Genomic DNA, 18,846 nt, shown 5'->3' on the forward strand with positions numbered 1-18,846 from the left:
CCCGGTGAACCCCAGGTGTATGGTCGTATCTCCCGGGTGGTGGAACCCAAGCGAGCCCGGCTGCAGGCAGCCACATTCCAGCTGGCTGAGAAGCAGGCCTCCCTGGCAGAGGCCCAGGACAAACTCAGAGAGGTGAGGGGAAAGTGTGTGTGTGTGTGTGTGTGTGTGTGTGTGTGTGTCTGTGTGTGTGTGTGTGTGTGTGTGTGTGTGTGTGTGTGTGTGTGTGTGTGTGTGTGTGTGTGTGTGTGTTTGTGTGCGTGTGTATTGTAAGATCCTTTTTGTCAGTAATGGTAAACTGTATATATCAATCTTATATTTTAAGACATTAATAGAATATCTTGATGTTATTGCTAACAAACTAGTGTTCATATTCCTGTTCATTTGTGGGTTTATGATATTTTAAAGAGCTCCTATTTTTCCTTTTCGGTTTTTCCCCTTCCCTTTCCCTATAGCTTTTTGTATCCATGTATATGGTCTGCTAAGTATAACCATGTACAACCATGTCTTTATAAGGTCTCACAGAAATCCCTTCTCCTGAACTGTCTGAAAGAGTTTGTTATCAATCAACATTTACTTCTGTGACTTGGTGACATCAGTAAGTTACTGAACAGCAGGAGTCCCGCATCGCGGCTACTAAGGCACAGCCCAATACAATGCTAGTCAGAGCGGGAGAATGGTTCCTGGCACAGTTCACTGCTGGATCTTTGCAATAGAATAGGATGCAGTGTATATTTGCTGCCCAATAATATACTTTTTAATAATATCAATTTGGTAGGGCAGCTTTTGATAGAGAGTGACATCCGTATCCTAGTGGAGTCTTTGTTCCATTTAAATGAAGAGAATGCTTGGTCAAAGGTTTCCAAGAAGGAAATTAGGAATGAAGATGGGGTTTGCCGAGAACAGAGGAAGAAACTTGAGCAACACATTCATTTTTACTTAGTTTATGCAGCCTGTGAGAGATGGGGGGAGAGAAAAAACTAGCAAAGTCAAGTCTAAGAAGTCTGGAAGCTATTTTTATATAAATCTACCAATTTTCACGTAATTCTGTGAGGCAGGGGGGAAGGTCCTTTACCACAACATTTAGAGGGAACAGTTTACTGCAAATCTACGCTAATATCAAGTTTGTAACCAGTAATAGGACCAAATTGCTCAATGCAGAGAGTCATTGAGCTAAGAAGGTGGCAGATTTTAATAAGGGAAGAATAAAGTCATCCGCATACAGAGACTCCAGTTCCCCCCGGGTTATACCAGAAATTGCGTGATCTGCACAGATAACTATGGCTAGAGGTTCGATAGAGAGGTAAAAAAAAGGAGTAGCCACAAGGAACACCCTTGCCTTGTCCCTCATAATTAAAAATATGGAGAGGAGTCGTCATTAGTGCAAACAGAAGCCAGGGGAGATATATACAGAACCCAAGCAATGAAGTCCTCACCAAGACTCAATTTATGTAAAGCACTAAAAAGAAAGCCCCGTTCGTCGAGGTCGGACACCTCTTCCGCATCCTGGAGGACAAGGATCTCCTGTGACCTCGGAGTGGAAGCGGAATGATTAATACTTTATACTCGTCTAATATTGAAGAAAGACATGCTATTCTCGATAGACTCCCTCTGATCGTTGTGGAAGAACAGTGGTAGGATGGACTTGTGAATTGAGTATTCAAATTATGAAAAATGACCTTTACAGTGCATTTTGAACATACATCTTTTTCATATTTATTTACGATTCATCGCGATAAACTATTGCCAATCATGCGATTAATCGCCATTAGATATTTGAATTGCTTGACAGCCCTGGTATATATATATTTGTATGTGTAGGTGGGTGAGAAGCTGGAGCAGCTGAAGAAGCAGTATGATGAGAAGCTGGCGATGAAGGAGGAGCTGAGGCGGAGCTCAGAGGACATGGAGGTCAAACTGGACCGCGCCGACAAGCTGGTGTCTGGTCTGGCTGGGGAAAGGGCTCGCTGGGAGACCACCGTCATTGTACGTATGAGAGGCCCATTCAGCTTTACTTCATTCTTAGCTTCTGTCCGCTCTATCATACCCTTTTTCATATTACTATACTCTCTCTCTCACACGATCATGATCTCTTACTCACCATCATACTCTCTCACACACTTTCATACTCTGACACACTTTCATGTCTCTGACAGTGTCACATTCTCACACACTATCATACTCTATCACACACTATCATAGTCTCTAACACACTATCATACTCTCTCAACCAGTCATTCTCTCTGACACTGTCCTATTGTCACACACACACCATCATACTCTCTCAAATACTTTCATACTCTCTGACACTGTCCTATTCTCACACACACACCATCATACTCACACACTATCATACTCTCTCACACTACAAAACTTGTCACTTTTAAAACATGGTCCTAATGGATGAATGATGCTGAGATATTGCAATGACACCGTGATCCTCAACATAAAAATTACATCCTATTTTATGTATTTAATTAGTCATTCTTCTATAGCAGGATCAAAACTTTTGATAGCCTGAACATCCCTGAATCTACCTAATGCTTATCACTGTGCTGAACCTACTACACCTACCTTTAAACGTACCTGTTGAAATAATGTCCTATTGGTAATAACCGCAACTTACTTTATAGCTGTACTTACCATTGTATTTGGTCTTTAAAAAGTCTTAAATTACTCAATTCAACCTGCAGACACATCTTGTTTAATTAAAATAATGAAAATTAACATCCCTTTGAAATTACTCCACTGGGACAAAAACCAAGCTGAAATAATGACTCTGCTAGCTAGTGAGTGTGACGAATAGGGACAGACATACCCATTACTCAGCCGTTTGGCAGCAATTGTGCTCATCATTCCGGCGTCAAGCGTGTGAGAGAGACTTCTGCACAATGAACAGGGTAAGGACAGAGGGCATGGCAGTATGATTGAAGTTGCAGAGGTGTGTGCCAAACATTTAACCCATTGCACTTCAATGATAAACTGCATAATCCAGCACGGACATTGCGACATTGGGCCATACGCCACCTAGTTGGCGGCCACACTCCAGCTAGGTGGCTGCCTCCCTCCAGCTAGGTGGCTGCCTCACTCCAGCTAGGTGGCTGCCTCACTCCAGCTAGGTGGCTGCCTCACTCCAGCTAGGTGGCTTTCACTGGGCTCCTTCAAAACAAGGGCGCAGGTTGTTGATGTTGGGACCAGTCTATTGCCAAGGTTGAGTATAATGATGCACAGCAGGAGGTTTGTTGTGCTGGCATGCCGGAGATCAGCCAGAGTGGGTGGTGATGACTGGTTTAACCTGTACACACTGATTACTCAATGTGCAACAGGTGTGCAGCCACACTCAGCCCCATAGTCGAATCAGTCTGACTCATCCACACACACTCCTCACTTTTTAACTAAAAGAAGAATGCATTAATGGGGCTAATTGGAGTTACCTGTGTTTTCTGAAGGTGGTTCATGAAGCATATGCATGACATCGCTTTACCTTGCCCGATTTAAGGGCCATACAAGAATACTGAACATTGGTACAATATGGATTCATTCACACGATTCTCTTAACGATACCATGGCTGGTCATTTGAACTTTGATGTCTCTTGAAAATCAAATTATGTAAACAACAAAAAATTTCATGCCTCCTTTGATCAAATTGTCTAAATGAGTTTATCTGATTAAGTAAACATGTTCTTATTGAATTTATTTAGATATTGAATACAGTCATTGTTTTGTGCATGTATATGATTAGGATTAATTTAGAAGACAAAATAAAATATGTGAACAACCTGAAACATTATGATATCCTGAACTAGAAGGTCCCTGGTTCTTTGTAAGGCCATATCCACCTGCATTAGCCAGGTAACCCTGCATTGGTTATGTTTCATGCAAGAACTCCTGATGGGATGTGCTCTCTGAGACCTAGCACAACAAAACAGTACAAAACACAACCGTTTATTGAAAATGATTTGTTACTTAGATTGGCCCTGCATTGACCAAAAAGGTAAACAGAATGTATTGTTTCCACTTATGCTGTTGAACTTGTTAACCACCTCAACCTTTACTATTTTATTTTGCTAAGCTAAATATGCAAATGGGGCAGCTATATTTCTATATAATTATCCACTTATCCACCAAAATGTATTATTTTATATGTATGCCCTTTATCTTGCATATTTAACCGACACCCCCAATCAGTCTCAAGCAATTCTATTTTGAGCCTAAAAGGCACAAGATCACCTGCAAATCAGATTGTATATTAATATCTAATGTTTGATGGCAGAAAGCTCAAATCTGGGTGAACCAATCATGTCGCTGAGGGCGTAAGTGCATTTTTCTGGCTGGTCGGAGAGGAGATTTGTAAAAAAAAAAAGACCGTAAAGCACATCTTTCAAAAGATGAATCCCTACTTGAATGTTTAGCATTCAAGGAGCAAACCATATGCTGTTTTGCTGGGTTTGGAATGTTGGTTATAAAGTCATATCCTAATGAGATCCCAATGGGAGGACACCATGTCAGCTGTTATTCAAATGACCCTTCATTTTCAACCAAAGTACCCCAGACATGTCTTTCAAATCTGATGAAAGCGTTTCACTTCTTTACAAAAATAAAAACTGTCTTACCTTTTTTGCGTTCAGCAGTATTAACTAAACATATAAAATTGTTTGTATCCCCATAACCTCTCTGACATAACTGCAAACTACCCCACATAACATTATCTACAGCTGTTTGGGTAGTTGACTCATTTAAGTTATGATATTTGCGGCAATTCAATTAGAATGTAATAACATGACTAAAACTTTAATACATTAACTTGTCTCTGAACATGATTTCACGGCAGATCAAAGATAAGGGGAATTAGGAAGTGTTTATGCATTCTTTAATGTATCCATGTTTTTGAGATATTCTATTTTCGGGTTGTTTCCCAGATCAATAACAAAATATAAGCTTCACTCATTCAGAGAAAGTTGGTATCCAAAAAAAAAAGTTGGTATCTGTTGCGATTCCCCATTCCACAGCCCTTTCAATGTCAGCCATATCATTTGAAAATTTGATGGACATCTGATATTTTTTACTGTAGGATAAGCGCTTGAAGCAACGTATAGCCCCATTCATCACAGAAGTCCTTGCACCTTTGGTTGGCGTCAAATTGTGAGGCAAGCTCCTGCACTGTTTCCTGCACAGGCACTGCATCTTGAGATTAAGTTACTCTGAATGAAACAAGATAATGATGCCATACCATACAAGCCATTATTCCTACATGCCGTGTTTCCTTTTCACCACTTCAAACTCAACAGCATACTTGAGCTTGTGTTATTCAGCTGAGCAACCATCCTGTGCCATACAAAAATGTGCATTTATGCAGACTTTCAATTGGCTGGAATTGGCCAAAAGTTTTAAAAACACTTCAGGTTTTTAACAATTACATTTGACTTTTAATGGTGCTATTTTTCATCTCTTGTTTTCCTGCTATTCTCAGCTTGGTAGTCTCAATCTGCGTGCTCCCCAAGCAGCATGGCAGTTTCCTCCTCTTTGTCAAACCTCATTTTTGCAGATGTTTCAGCCTCTTCTAATTGTGTTTTGATCTGGTTTAGTAGACCTCTGCATCTCTGCTCTTGCTGCATCTTGTGCTCAAACGGTCAGCCAGCTGCCAGACCAAATTATAGACTTGGTCTCTCCTCTTGGCATTCAGGAAGCGCAGGTGCTTGAACCGGGGATACGACCCCAGCCTGCAACTAGACTCCGCTCTCAAACAGACAACTGTCGTCTTTCAAAGCCCACCACTTGTCAATTTCACCCACCTTTATTCTCTGTGTGATACTAGTCTGTTAAGGTGATCACAGGATTTAGTCCTATGTCCACGTTCCACCTGTGGACCGATCCAGGGATTTGTTCATTCCTCCTGGTCAAATCGGGACGCTTTCAGCACTGCTTCAAAGGGCAAGCCCTGCTGCAAAGACATTCCAACATGGAGGATGTGGAATTCCCCCAGTAATGTGTTCCCCACAACTCTAGTGCCGCGCACATCTAATGCCGTGCACCTGTGATGTGATAATTAATCTCGTTAGCAGTCGGCACTTTAAGCAAATGTTTACTTGCACTGTATAGCCTAGCAGCAACTAGCTAGCCTAGCCTGATTTAAGTTTTCAAGCAGGGAAATAATCTCCCTCCTCCGCAAACTTGCATTTCCTACACTATTTTACACTTGATTCAAAAAGTTAAACTCCATTATAATTTAATCCTTTATATACACAGGATGTTTTGGTGAAAGGACGTAGCATATTTGTCCCCAGATGAGGCACGTCCGAGAGAGAGATACACTTATAGTTAAATGCCACGGTGTGTTTGGATGTGTGGAGCTCTGTCTTCTCCGAGAGGGTGAAGCTTCTGGGACACTTGTATATAACGCCATGGTGTGTGTGGATGTGTGGAGCTCCGTCCACAAAGCGGTTGATGTCCTTGTCTGTGAGAGGGTTAAGCTTCTATATACCTAGTGTAACGTCAATGTGTGCATTTCATATTCAACATGGCTTCGATTATTGTAACGTTCTTATTTCTCAAATGGGTCATAGCCATGGGGATGACATGCACCCCTCCTTCCTACAACCCTCAGCCCAAAACACATTTATTTTAGAATGCCTTCTCAGAGGCGTTTGTCTGTTCCCTATGTAGATATGAATGGCTAATTTTAAGGCAACGACAACAGAATGATTGTTATTGTCATGAGATTATATACAAATGTACAATGTCTGTTCCGCTAGAGGCTACAAAATTCTACGCACATTACCTCTAAGTATTTCATTGGCTTGAGTCATGTTTTCCCTATCCGCCGTTTCTCCTCAGGTGCTTCAGATAAACAACATTCTGAAGGGGTGGGAACAGGCGGGAAATGCAAACCAATCAGAAATGTAGAATTGAACATCCTGTTCAATCATTCTGCCTTCTGTTTCAATCATACCTTCTCACACACACGCTATCAGACTCTCTATCTCTCACATGTTCCTACTCCTTCTCACACACTGTCATGCTCTCTCACAGTGTCATCGTCTGACTCAGTTATTTTTGTCATTTCATTTCCATTCTCCACCTGTCCACCAGATGTCCTCAGACTTTTCCCCTCACTTCACAGATCCTGCACTCCCTTCATCCCCCTACATACTCTTTGTCAATCTTCCTACCTGCACCTGCCATGCTCTGATAAGTCTCTCCCCATTGATACGACTTCACTTCCTTTGTTCCCTTGTGGGTTTGTTGTATTAGTCATGTCCCCTCTGTCGTTGTTGTTTTCTAGTTGTTTGTCAGTTTTTGGAACTGATATTTTTAAGTTTTCTTTATTAAAGCCTTTTTGTTACCCTTCCCAAAATCTCTTCTCTATTTTGATCCCTTTTGTTCTTGCTGCCCTGCTTAAACTTGTCGTGACACACACACTATCAAACTTCTCTCTCACACACTACCTTTGCTCTTCTCATTTACTGGTGTTCATTGTTACCATGTTTTTTTGGTAACAATGGTCTGGTTATCAAATTGTTGATTAAAGGGCACAATACTTTTTATGGAATCCTGTATATAATAAGTATATTTATGGAAATTATCAATGGTATAGATATCTTATTGTTTCCTCTATTGTCTCTTATTTGTTAATACACAATTTGTTAACATGTTTCTTTCATTGAAATGTCATGCCAGTGAAGCTTTATTGCTATTTAATTGAATGATTGTGTGTATGAGAGTGAGTGTTTGTGAGCGAGAGCATGGTAGTGTGAGAGGGAGAGTATGATAGCGTGAGAGAGTATTGTTCTGTGAGAGTACTATAATATTGTATACATATACACTCACACACACCCAGTGTTTGTCATACCCAAAGATGCATAGTACCCTGTGTATATGTGAGGTTTCAGCACGTGTGTGTGTGTGTGTGTGTGTGTGTGTGTGTGTGTGTGTGTGCATGTTCAGGGTCTGGAGGAGAACATGGGCTACCTGGTGGGAGACTGCTTGTTAGCGGCTTCCTGTCTGTCCTACCTGGGCCCCTTCCTGTCCAACTACAGAGACCAGCTAGTGGCCCTTTGGATGAAGGAGGTGACACACACACATTCTTTATTATGTCCTGTTTTTATTGTTATTCATTGTTTAAAGTTGTCTCTTTTCCATATATACATATTGTGGGCTAAGATGTTTGTTGGCGGCTTTTATTTAGGAAATAGCAGTATATTAGGTTAGCTCATCTAAGTAACTTCATACGTCAAAATTCATTTTTCATGATGGCTAGAAAATATCGGCATTTATGGACGTCGTCAAAATGACAGGAAAATATAAAATATCAGGACATTTATCTTTGACGATATCACCCAGCCCAAGCTCCTTTTGCAGCTCCCAAGCTCCCAATTAATAATAACCAAAGTCAGACCAGACCAAACCATTGCTGATCTTTCTATTGTTTGCCACTATTCACTCGGCTGTGTAATCCTTGTACAATTCAGCAATCAACTGTAGACTCAACATTATTCTTACTCGCATCACATTGTTTTGTCTCCCTTTAGTTCTCAGAAAGTAGTGTATGGATCCACATTTCTGCCCTCTATGACAATAAAATAGCTCAATGTTGAATTAATGAGCTTCATTGTAGTCTGACATTTATCATTCTTAATGTTCAGGTAGGGCTGTTTTACCAATAGCCAATATTAATCGACATAATAACAATTGTTAAGGAATGTTTTATTCACATGAATGTGGCCTCGTTCCACTAGGCTACTACATGACTGGCGTCCGAATACTTGAAATAGAAAATCCACATTCTCCCTGGTAGTAGTCTAATATGCTTGAAACGCAGATAAAACCCATATAATGAAGGGTCAAACAATATCGTGGTGCTCTGGCACGTTGCAGACCCTCGCGGAGGTGGCTCATTCGGGATTAAGGCTTGATGAGGTTATTTGAATTGCAATTCCATTGAGCATTATCCGAAGATCCTGATTTCATTTTGTTTAATAAGACAATAAATATGTAATTTCTATCAACATATTTTGATAGCATTGGTATCAGTTCCATTCCGATTGAGCAACCTGAAGCAAGCGAGTCTTTATTGCACAAGGGGGACGATATATTGCTTGACCCCTCGTAATACGGGTTTGATCTGCATTTCCTGCATGTTAGACTACTACCGGAGTATATGGGGATTTCTGTTTAAAACATTTCGAAGCCTGGTAGAACGAGTCTTCACCCATGTGAACCAAACATCCAACGCATTTCGTCTACAATTTTGAAGAGGAAATGGAATAATAACTGCTTTGTTAGAAACTTAAAAGGGTAAATATAATTGTAAAATTTAACAAACCAAATCTAAATCCACCCCTCTCTCTCTCTCTCTCTCTCTCTCTCTCTCTCTCTCTCTCTCTCTCTCTCTCGCTCACTCTTGCCATCTCTCCCTCGTTCTCTTTTCCTCCCTCCCCTCTCCCCTCTCTCTCTCATTATTTTTTCCCTTTGTCCCCTCCCCACTTCTTCTCTCCCCCTCCCTCCCCCTCTTTCCCTCTCCTAGGTGCGTGAGCTGCAGGTGCCATGCTCCCCGGGCTTCAGTTTCGCCGGCTTCCTGTCCAGGCCCACCGTGGTGCGGGACTGGAACATCCAGGGCCTGCCCTCCGACGCCTTCTCCACTGAGAACGGAGTCATCGTCACCCGCGGCAACCGGTCCGTACACACAAAATCACAAGCCGCCCACACACATTGCACACACAGGCACATCACACATACACATGTGTGACACATCTCATCACACAAACATATCCACAAACAAAGAAGCAAATGTGCACACACATCTCAACCACACAAAAACAACCAAAGCCAAATGACAATGCAGCCACATCATAATAGCAGACTCCATGTAAGATATGCATCTGATAAACTGACTGGGGCACTTTGTTGTTTCTTGCTGTTGTTGTCGGGTTGAATAGTGAAGTGAGTTTAATTCTGCTAATCCTTTCTTTGGGATTCCAATAGTTACTATGCACTCTGTCGAGTCGTTATTCTCCAAAGAGTTGTTTTGTAGTGACTCCAGTCTAGATTGTATGCTTTGGATTCTCCTGAGCGTCCGATGTAAGACATTTTGTATAGAAGCCTATGTCAAATGACTAATCGTAGACGTAAATATTGTTATCCACGTTGATCCTGAGCCCACTACCACGAGTACTCCTGTGCGTCTGATCGTCTTGTCTGTTTCCTCATGACACAAGATGGCCACTAATGGTGGACCCACAAGGCCAGGCCCTGAAGTGGATCAAACACATGGAGAGGGGCAGGGTAAGGCGGAGAAGCACCTCCTTAATCAACAACATGTATTTTCTTTTCACACATTCAGGTGTTTGTCTCTCTTGAAAACAGCAGATGAAAGCCATTACCCATTGTAATTTATTTTGCTGTGTTTATGAACCTTTTTTTTATGATTTCTTATTTCCCTTCTTTTCTTCTCATCATCTCCACCCTTTTTTCCCCTCTCTCCCTCATCATTAAGATAAACCAGCTACAACTCATTGTTATTTCTTTTCATTTGGCCTCAGCCTTGTTGTTGTTATTTGTTTGTTTGGAGGCGCGCTATCACCTGATCACAGTCCTCCGGTGGGCTTTGCATCTCACCTGCCTCCGCGTTATTGATTGCAAACGCATCATCTGTCGTTTGTTTTCCGCACGCCATTACCACTCCTGTTTCTGTTTGGCTTTGTTTCTGGTTTTGTTTTCATTATTTTTTATATATTATTACTCGCTTTTCGCGATCACGCTTTCATCGTTTCTTGGAGAGAGTGAAAGGAGGTGGAGGAGGAGAAGGAGTAGGAGGAGTAGGAGGGGGAGGAGGAGGAGGGGGAGAAGGAGGAGGGGGAGAAGGAAGAGGAGGAGGGGGAGAAGGAGGAGGGGGAGAAGGAAGAGGAGGAGGGGGAGAAGGAAGAGGAGGAGGGGGAGAAGGAGGAGGAGGAGGGGGAGAAGGAAGAGGAGGAGGGGGAGAAGGAAGAGGAGGAGGGGGAGAAGGAAGAGGAGGAGGGGGAGAAGGAGGAGGAGGAGGGGGAGAAGGAAGAGGAGGAGGGGGAGAAGGAAGAGGAGGAGGGGGAGAAGGAGGAGGAGGAGGGGGAGAAGGAGGAGGAGGAGGGGGAGAAGGAGGAGGAGGAGAAGGAAGAGGAGGAGGGAGGCAGGGCACATACCTCTAAGAAGTCTAGGAAATGTTGTCAGAGTGGAACAGGAAGCCATCAGTATGGGCTGTCCTTGTGTGATCTTTTGACACATAAAAAAACCCAAACCAATTATTTTCATTGCTTTTTCCTCCACCTCCAACTGTGATAATATTTGTACATAAGCCCACATCACCACTGGAGCCATGCTAAAATGCATGTGTCTATACACACACATATATATATATATTTCATCTATACATCTAACACCTCTTTGTTCTACTGATAAGTTTCAGGTGTTTTTCTAGCCAACCAGCTTTGTCCTGTACTTTTTGTCCATTCATTTGTTCCACTGTATGGCTCCTCCTGTGGTTTTCTGACTTATGGACGTGGTCCCTTTATGTCTGAGAGGCCGCAGCAGAGACCAGGGGGCTGATCACTACTGCCACCCAGGAACCCAAGGGATAGAAGGGGAGGCTGGGGGAAACGTTAGGACGTGATTAAAAGACCTGGGGGCTGAACTGCCAGCCGCAGACCCAGGGGATAGAAGGGGAGGCTGGGGAGAGAGGGGTCAGCATGGCCCTCCCAGTATCCTCTATCCTTCCTCAACCTCTTTCTGTCTCTCTCTATGTCTCTCTCTGTCTCTCTCTTTCTATCTCTCTCTCTGCCTCTCTCTTTTTGTCTCTCTGTCTCTCTTTCTGTCTGTCTCTTTCTGTCTCTCTCTCTCTCTCTCTCTCTCTCTCTCTCTCTCTCTCTCTCGGCCTGACATTGAAGGCCGGTCGCCAGTGGCCAGATTGGGGCCTTGGTGTGTATCTGATGGCATGTGACGGGGCCGTTGGCGGGGGCTAATAGTGCTCATGCTCTGCTCCCAATCTGGGGCTCTTTCCCTCTGATTTCATCAAGTTCATTCTTGTGCTCACTTTGGCTCGCTCTCCTTTTCTTCCCCTCCGCTCTCTCTTCGCAAGCTATTTAGTAATAGGCCGTTTTATGACTCCCTCAACTTTTTTGTGGTGAACTTATGTTGTATATATGTGTGTCTATATGTGGGCATTGGTCTATATGTGCGTGTGTATACGTCTGACTATATGTCTGTCTCTGTATATGTGTTTCTTTTTGTGTTCTTTTTGTGTGTGTCTATGTGCCTGTATATATATGTTTCTATGTGTGCGGCAATTTGTATATGTGTTTCGGTGTGTGTATGTCTATATGTGTCTGTGAAAACATGTGTCTGTGTTTAATTGTGTCTCTGTGTGTGTCTCCGTGTGTGTGTGTGTGTGTGTTTATGTGTTGATGTATCCGTGCGTCTATGTGTGCATCTATTTATGAGTGTGTGTTATGTAAATGTGTGTGTGTAGGGTCTGAAGGTGATAGACCTCCAGATGCCTGACTTCCTGCGGGTCCTGGAGGGAGCGGTCCAGTCTGGAGCCCCTGTGCTGCTGCAGAACGTCCAGGAGGAGCTGGACCCCGCGCTGGCCCCCATCCTCAACAAGTCCCTCACACACGTTGGTCAGTACAACCACACACATATAGATAAACAGAGCAAACACACACACATATACATAACACACACACACACACACATGCGCACACAAACATACAAACACAGAAACAGACTCATACACTGACACACACACATACATAACACACACACACACACACATATACATACAAATACATAACATTCAAACACACACACGCACACACACATCACATACACATATACATAACGATCACACACACACACACACAAATACATAACACACACACATATAAATAACACACACCATGCACACTAATTACTGATGCACTTACGTACATGATATGAAAAGGCGTTATTAATGGCATGTATGTGATGCATTTTTGAGTGTCTAGAAAAGCGCCATATAAATTCAATCAATTATTAATATTATTTGTGTGTCCCTCCAGGAGGGAGGATGCTGTTGAAGCTGGGGGACAAGGAGGTGGAGTACAGCCCTGACTTCAGCTTCTACATCACCACCAAGCTGTCTAACCCCCACTACCCTCCTGAGATCTCCACCAAGACCACCATCGTCAACTTTGCAGTCAAGGAGCAGGTCTGTGTGTGTGTGTGTGTGAAGGGGGGTTCTACGTTGGCTTAATCATTGTGTGTTCTCGTATGTCTTTGCACATGGTTGCATGTTTTGGTTCCTGGGTGTTTCTGTTTCTAACGATTTGTACCTTTTATTACCTTTTTTATACATTTGTGAGTTTGTTATTGTGGATATTACCTTGTGCGATAATTTGCGTGTTTGCAATTCTTGCATGCGTCTGTTCCTGCTTGCGCGTGTGCGTGCGTGCATGCGTTTGTAAGTATGTCGGGATTTGGTTGTTTCCCTGCATTTCTACCTGTGTGTACCTTATGTGATAATGTGTGTGTGTGTGTGTGTGTGTGTGTGTGTGTGTGTGTGTGTGTGTGTGTGTGTGTATACAGGGTCTGGAGGCCCAGCTGCTGGGCATCGTGGTCCGTAAGGAGCGTCCAGACCTGGAGGAGCAAAAGGACTCCCTGGTCCTCAACATCGCCTCTGGCAAGAGGACACTGCAAGAGCTGGAGGATGAGATCCTCAGGTAGGAACCCCCACGTAAACACTACCACTTAGCCTGCAGGGAGAGGGGAGCTCACTGGTGGATGTTGATCCATTGGTGAGCCATACATGTGGTGTCTACGGTCATGAACGTGACTTCTACGTTCATGAATGTGACTTCTACGGTCATGAACGTGACTTCTACGGTCATGAACGTGACTTCTACATTCATTTTTGGTTTTGCGTTCATGTTTTTGTTTGTGTGATTGTCATACGTGTGTGTATGTGTGTGTGTATGCGTGCGTGTGTGTGTGTGTGTCATGTTTGTCTTCTTGCCTGTGTGTTTGTGTTTGTGTGTATCTTATGTGTGTGTTTCATGTTTGTCGTCTTAGCTGTGTGTGTGTGTGTGTTTGTGTGTGTGTGTGTGTCTTGTGTGTGTCATGTTTGTCTTCTTGCCTGTGTGTGTGTGTGTGAGAGTATGTGTTTATCTTTGTCCATGTGGTCCTATGTGTGTGTGTTCTGACCCTCCAGGCTCCTGAACGAGGCAACAGGCTCTCTCCTGGATGACGTCCAGCTGGTGAACACTTTGCAGACGTCTAAGGTGACGGCCACCCGGGTGACAGAGCAGCTGGAGAGCAGTGAGCAGACCGAGATCAAGATTGACACCGCCAGAGAGGTAGAGAGAGCTCCGCGTGTGCTAGAGAGAGAGGGGCTAGGTCACTGTAGAGACAGATATGCTAGTGAGAGGTCTGGACACACTAGAGGGAGCGAGAGAGAGGTCCAGAGAGCGAGAGAGAGAGAGGGGCCTGGACACTGTATATATGGTAGAGAGAGGTCTGCACACACTAGAGGGAGAGAGAGAGGTCCACAGAGAGAGAGAGGGGGGCCTGAACACTGTAGAGACAGATATGGTAGAGAGAGGACTGCACACACAAGAGGGAGAGAGAGAGAGAATGAGAGAGAGAAAGAGAGAGAGAGAGAGAGAAGAGAGAGAGAGAGAGAGAGAGGCCACCAAGGTCTCAGAACAGCTGGAGAGCAGCGAGAGGTCTGTAGAGAAATATCGATAGAGGGAGGTCTGTACATAGTAGAGAGAGAAAGGGGGATCTGGATGGGAATTTGGTCAGATAGGACAAAGACAGACACATATAGTTTGGAGAAACAAAAGTAAATAGGACTTTTTATACATTTTACTTTTACAGTTTTTGTTTAGTTTTTAGATCGTTCAAAATGCCCAGTTATCCACAGCTCAACACAATGGCATTGCTTTACTAATCGAGAGACGCTATGTTAACCCCATGATGTGCCTTTTTGACTCACTCACACCACAACGTGCAATAAAGCGATAGTGTCCTTTTAGCGCAGTACGTCACAGGGGGGCCGATTGTTCAAAGACGGTTCTGGGAAGATTAGAACAGGGTTGCGTAAACGGTTCTGCAAGTCGACAAAGAGAAAGAAGTCTCTCGGTTACCCGTGGTTACCCGGGATTACATCACCGTGCACCAAACACCCCTGAAGTCAAATGTCACATTCGGTGCAGCGCAAATAGTGGGCCTTAATAAGGGCCGGGTGCGGAAGGCGTTCGGTATCTTAGGGACAAGATGGAGGAAAGCAGGTATGTTCTACCAGGTTTTATTAAGCTTAGCAGACGCAGAAAGGGCTGACGGGCAGGGAAAGTCTGGGGCAGTCTGGGAAATAAAAAGTTTTGACCCGGGCCGAGAGAGGTTGAGGCTGGGGAGGGGAGAGACAGACTGGGGCGGTGGGAGGCTGTCAGCGGAATGGATGAGAACGGAAAGGTGAGAGAGGGAAAGGGGGAGGGCGAGAGACAGAGACAAAGAGACACGGAGAGGGAAGAGGAAGAGAGAGTGCATAGGATGGAGCAATGGAACAAAATAGAGTGGGATAATAGTTGGCAAGGGAGCGAGGTGCGGCGAGGTGGGAGAATTAAAAATTGATAGGCTAAAATAGAGTTCATCTGGCCCATCCATCAAACTGGGGGGTGGGGCGGGGGGGCACAACACCAGAGATCCAGACCCTCTTACACAGAGAGTTTTTTAGAACCGCTTTGACTCTTGCAACCGCTGATCAGAGAGGGAGCTGTTCTCTTTGCCGGGTGATGTAGGGCACATTGAAATATATAATAATACCCTTTGCAGAAAGGTGACGCATAGCAGGGGTGTCACTGAACAGACAAGATGTCCGACACGGCTGGATCTCACGATCTCTAGTGTTGAGTGGCTGCCAATTACTGCATTCTGTTGGATTTTGTTTTGTACATGAACCTTATTCAACCTCTGAAAGAAATGTGTGGTTGTGGTATCGTGGTCAGATTCCCAGCCAAAGGTTGTGGGTTCGATTCCCAGGGTACACACACTACGTATGCAGTCTAGAGCAAGATGCCGTAGCTCTACCTACTCCTTATTGACATGTATCTGAATTCAGTGGAAGTTACTTTGGATAAAAGTATCATCTAAATGATTAATAGTAAATAAAACCATGAGTGAAAGATCTTTATGTGTACACCTCCTTAGCATTTCATTGTAGCATAGCCATAGTCCAATATTGATAGCCTCATAGCATAATTGCCCAAGGCACTTTGGCAGAGAGTGATTATGGAAGGTAGAAAGCACTATGATTGACTAGGATATAGCCCATGAGGCACAGTGAATCAGCAGCATCAGGAGAGTAGGGTTAGGTTAGATATCACTATTTGGCCAAAACCTGACAGGCAATCATGCCATGAGGATAAAGATATTTGTGTTACTCTCCGTCCCCTTTCTGTTTGTCCCCGTAGGGCTACCGTCCGTGTGCGCTGCGCGCCTCCATCCTTTTCTTCGTGCTGAACGACATGGGCTGCATCGACCCCATGTACCAGTTCTCTCTGGACGCCTACATAGACCTGTTCAACCTCAGCATGGAGAAGAGCCCCCGCAGCCACAAGCTGGAGGAGAGGATCTCCCACCTCAACGACTACCACACCTACGCCGTGTACAGGTGGGGGCGCAGCGTCATAACTCTAGCCCTAACCACACCTACGTATGTAGGTTGGAGTGTTGCTTCATAACTCTAGCCCTAACCACACCTACGTACATATGTTGGAGTGTTGCCTCATAACTCTAGCCCTAACCACACCTACGTATGTAGGTTGGAGTGTTGCTTCATAACTCTAGCCCTAACCACACCTACGTACATATGTTGGAGTGTTGCCTCATAACTCTAGCTCTAACCACACCTACTCTGTGTACTAGTAGGGACGTAGCCTCCTAACTCTAGCCCTAACCACACCTACTCCGTGTACTGGTAGGGACGTAGCCTCCTAACTCTAGCCCTAACCACACCTACTCTGTGTACTGGTAGGGACGTAGCCTCCTAACTCTAGCCCTAACCACACCTACTCTGTGTACTGGTAGGGACGTAGCCTCCTAACTCTAGCCCTAACCACACCTACTCTGTGTACTGGTAGGGACGTAGCCTCCTAACTCTAGCCCTAACCACACCTATGCCGTATATGTTCCTGAACCTAAACTCATCTAACCCTTTCCCTAGCCTAATCTCTTCCTAATCCTCAACACGCCTACATGACTTAACATTTGCCGTTAACATTTAACAATAACCTTACCCTGACCCTCACCATAGCTACGTCATGTACAGGTGTGGTGGCCTAAACCTGACTTGATATAACCTATACCTGTCCCTGAACCTCACCATAGCTACGTCATGTACAGGTGGGGTGGCCTAAGCCGATTTGATATAACCTATACCTGTCCCTGACCCAAACCATGTCTACGTCGTATACAGTTGGGGCAGTTTGACCGCCTTACTCAAACCCCAATCTAACTCCAACGCCTAACACTAACCTTACATTCATTTTTTACCCCTCAGCTAGCCCTAACCACATCCTATGCTATGCATAGGTTGGCCCGACCTGACCTAATCCAAATAATCAAAGCTGACCCTAACCATGTCTAATTTCATACTCGGTACAGATTCTTACAAGGTGTGTTTACACAGCAGTTACTATAGATTAGAAAGTAATCAATGATAGAATAGACCCTTTTCACAGAAGTGTTATTGTAGGACAAAGATAGATGGATATCAGAGAACACGTTGACCATTGCTGGTGCTTCGACACGCATAAGTTTAAAAACTACAACTTAAGTTCATGGCTACACCTGGGTTGGCCAAGCTATGGCAGCTCTGTGAAAAGGGATCAGGTGTGGGTCTATGCTTCTCATTGTCTAGAGTGAACAATGGAAATCTGGGGCACAGAGGAATGTCTGTGTTTATATATGTGTGTGTGTGTGTGTGTGTGTGTGTGTGTGTGTGTGTGTGTGTGTGTGTGTGTGTGTGTGTGTGTGCGTGCGCGTGCGTGCGTGCGTGCGTGCGTCCGTGTGTGTGTGTTTGTGTGTGTGTGTTCCAGGTACACGTGCAGGGGACTGTTTGAGGTTCACAAGCTGCTGTTCAGCTTCCAGATGTGCACCAAGATCCTGGAAGTGACCGGGGCCCTCAACATGGACGAGTACAGCTTCTTCCTACGAGGGGGGCTGGTGAGAGGACACACACAGAGATATGCACATATTATCATATACACACACACACTAAACCAAAAAAAACACTCAAACACATGAATAGACACACTAACTAAATAACTAAACACACACACAGCTTCATTTAATTTCATATTCCCTTTTGGACACACACCCTCAGACACATACACACACACACACACACACACACACACACAAAGATTCGTGCATTACAAACCCCCACAGACACATACACATACACACATGAATAGACACATACGCACCTTGATTTCATTTCATTTTCACTTTTGGAAACTCTGAAGAGACATCCTTTGAATTTCCTTAAGACCTGAAACTGTCAGAATATCCCACGAGGCATCCCTTTGTGAAAAACAAATTAGCATTGTAGCAAAACAACCTATTTGTTGCTGACACACCTATAACAGTTACACAATCCCCTCTTTGTTCCTCAACATTTTTATAATCATATCAAAGTATGCCAACACTTAACAGATAGCGACGACGGAGGTCTTCACAACTTCATATGTGAACTGGAGGCCAGATTTTGGAGATTGATTTCTGTGTGTGTGTGTGTGTGTGTGTGTGTGTGTGTGTGTGTGTGTGTGTGTGTGTGTGTGTGTGTG

General features: G+C 44.0%; 1 protein-coding gene across 1 annotated transcript in view; it reads left to right on the forward strand.

Annotated features, from left to right (window-relative positions):
- Positions 1-18,846, forward strand: part of dnah2 (dynein, axonemal, heavy chain 2) — a gene marked incomplete at both ends in the record, with an annotated part of 182,899 nt that overhangs the window by 143,121 nt on the left and 20,932 nt on the right. Inside the window, 11 exon segments of the mRNA XM_079758404.1 lie at positions 16-132; positions 1,819-1,983; positions 7,943-8,065; positions 9,522-9,670; positions 10,213-10,279; positions 12,492-12,642; positions 13,063-13,211; positions 13,589-13,722; positions 14,211-14,355; positions 16,471-16,670; positions 18,097-18,223. Coding sequence (XP_079614530.1) covers positions 16-132; positions 1,819-1,983; positions 7,943-8,065; positions 9,522-9,670; positions 10,213-10,279; positions 12,492-12,642; positions 13,063-13,211; positions 13,589-13,722; positions 14,211-14,355; positions 16,471-16,670; positions 18,097-18,223 — 1,527 coding nt within the window.

This window comes from Pollachius pollachius (genome assembly GCF_949987615.1).
Source record: "Pollachius pollachius genome assembly, chromosome: 20".
In the NCBI taxonomy this organism is placed as follows: domain Eukaryota; kingdom Metazoa; phylum Chordata; class Actinopteri; order Gadiformes; family Gadidae; genus Pollachius; species Pollachius pollachius.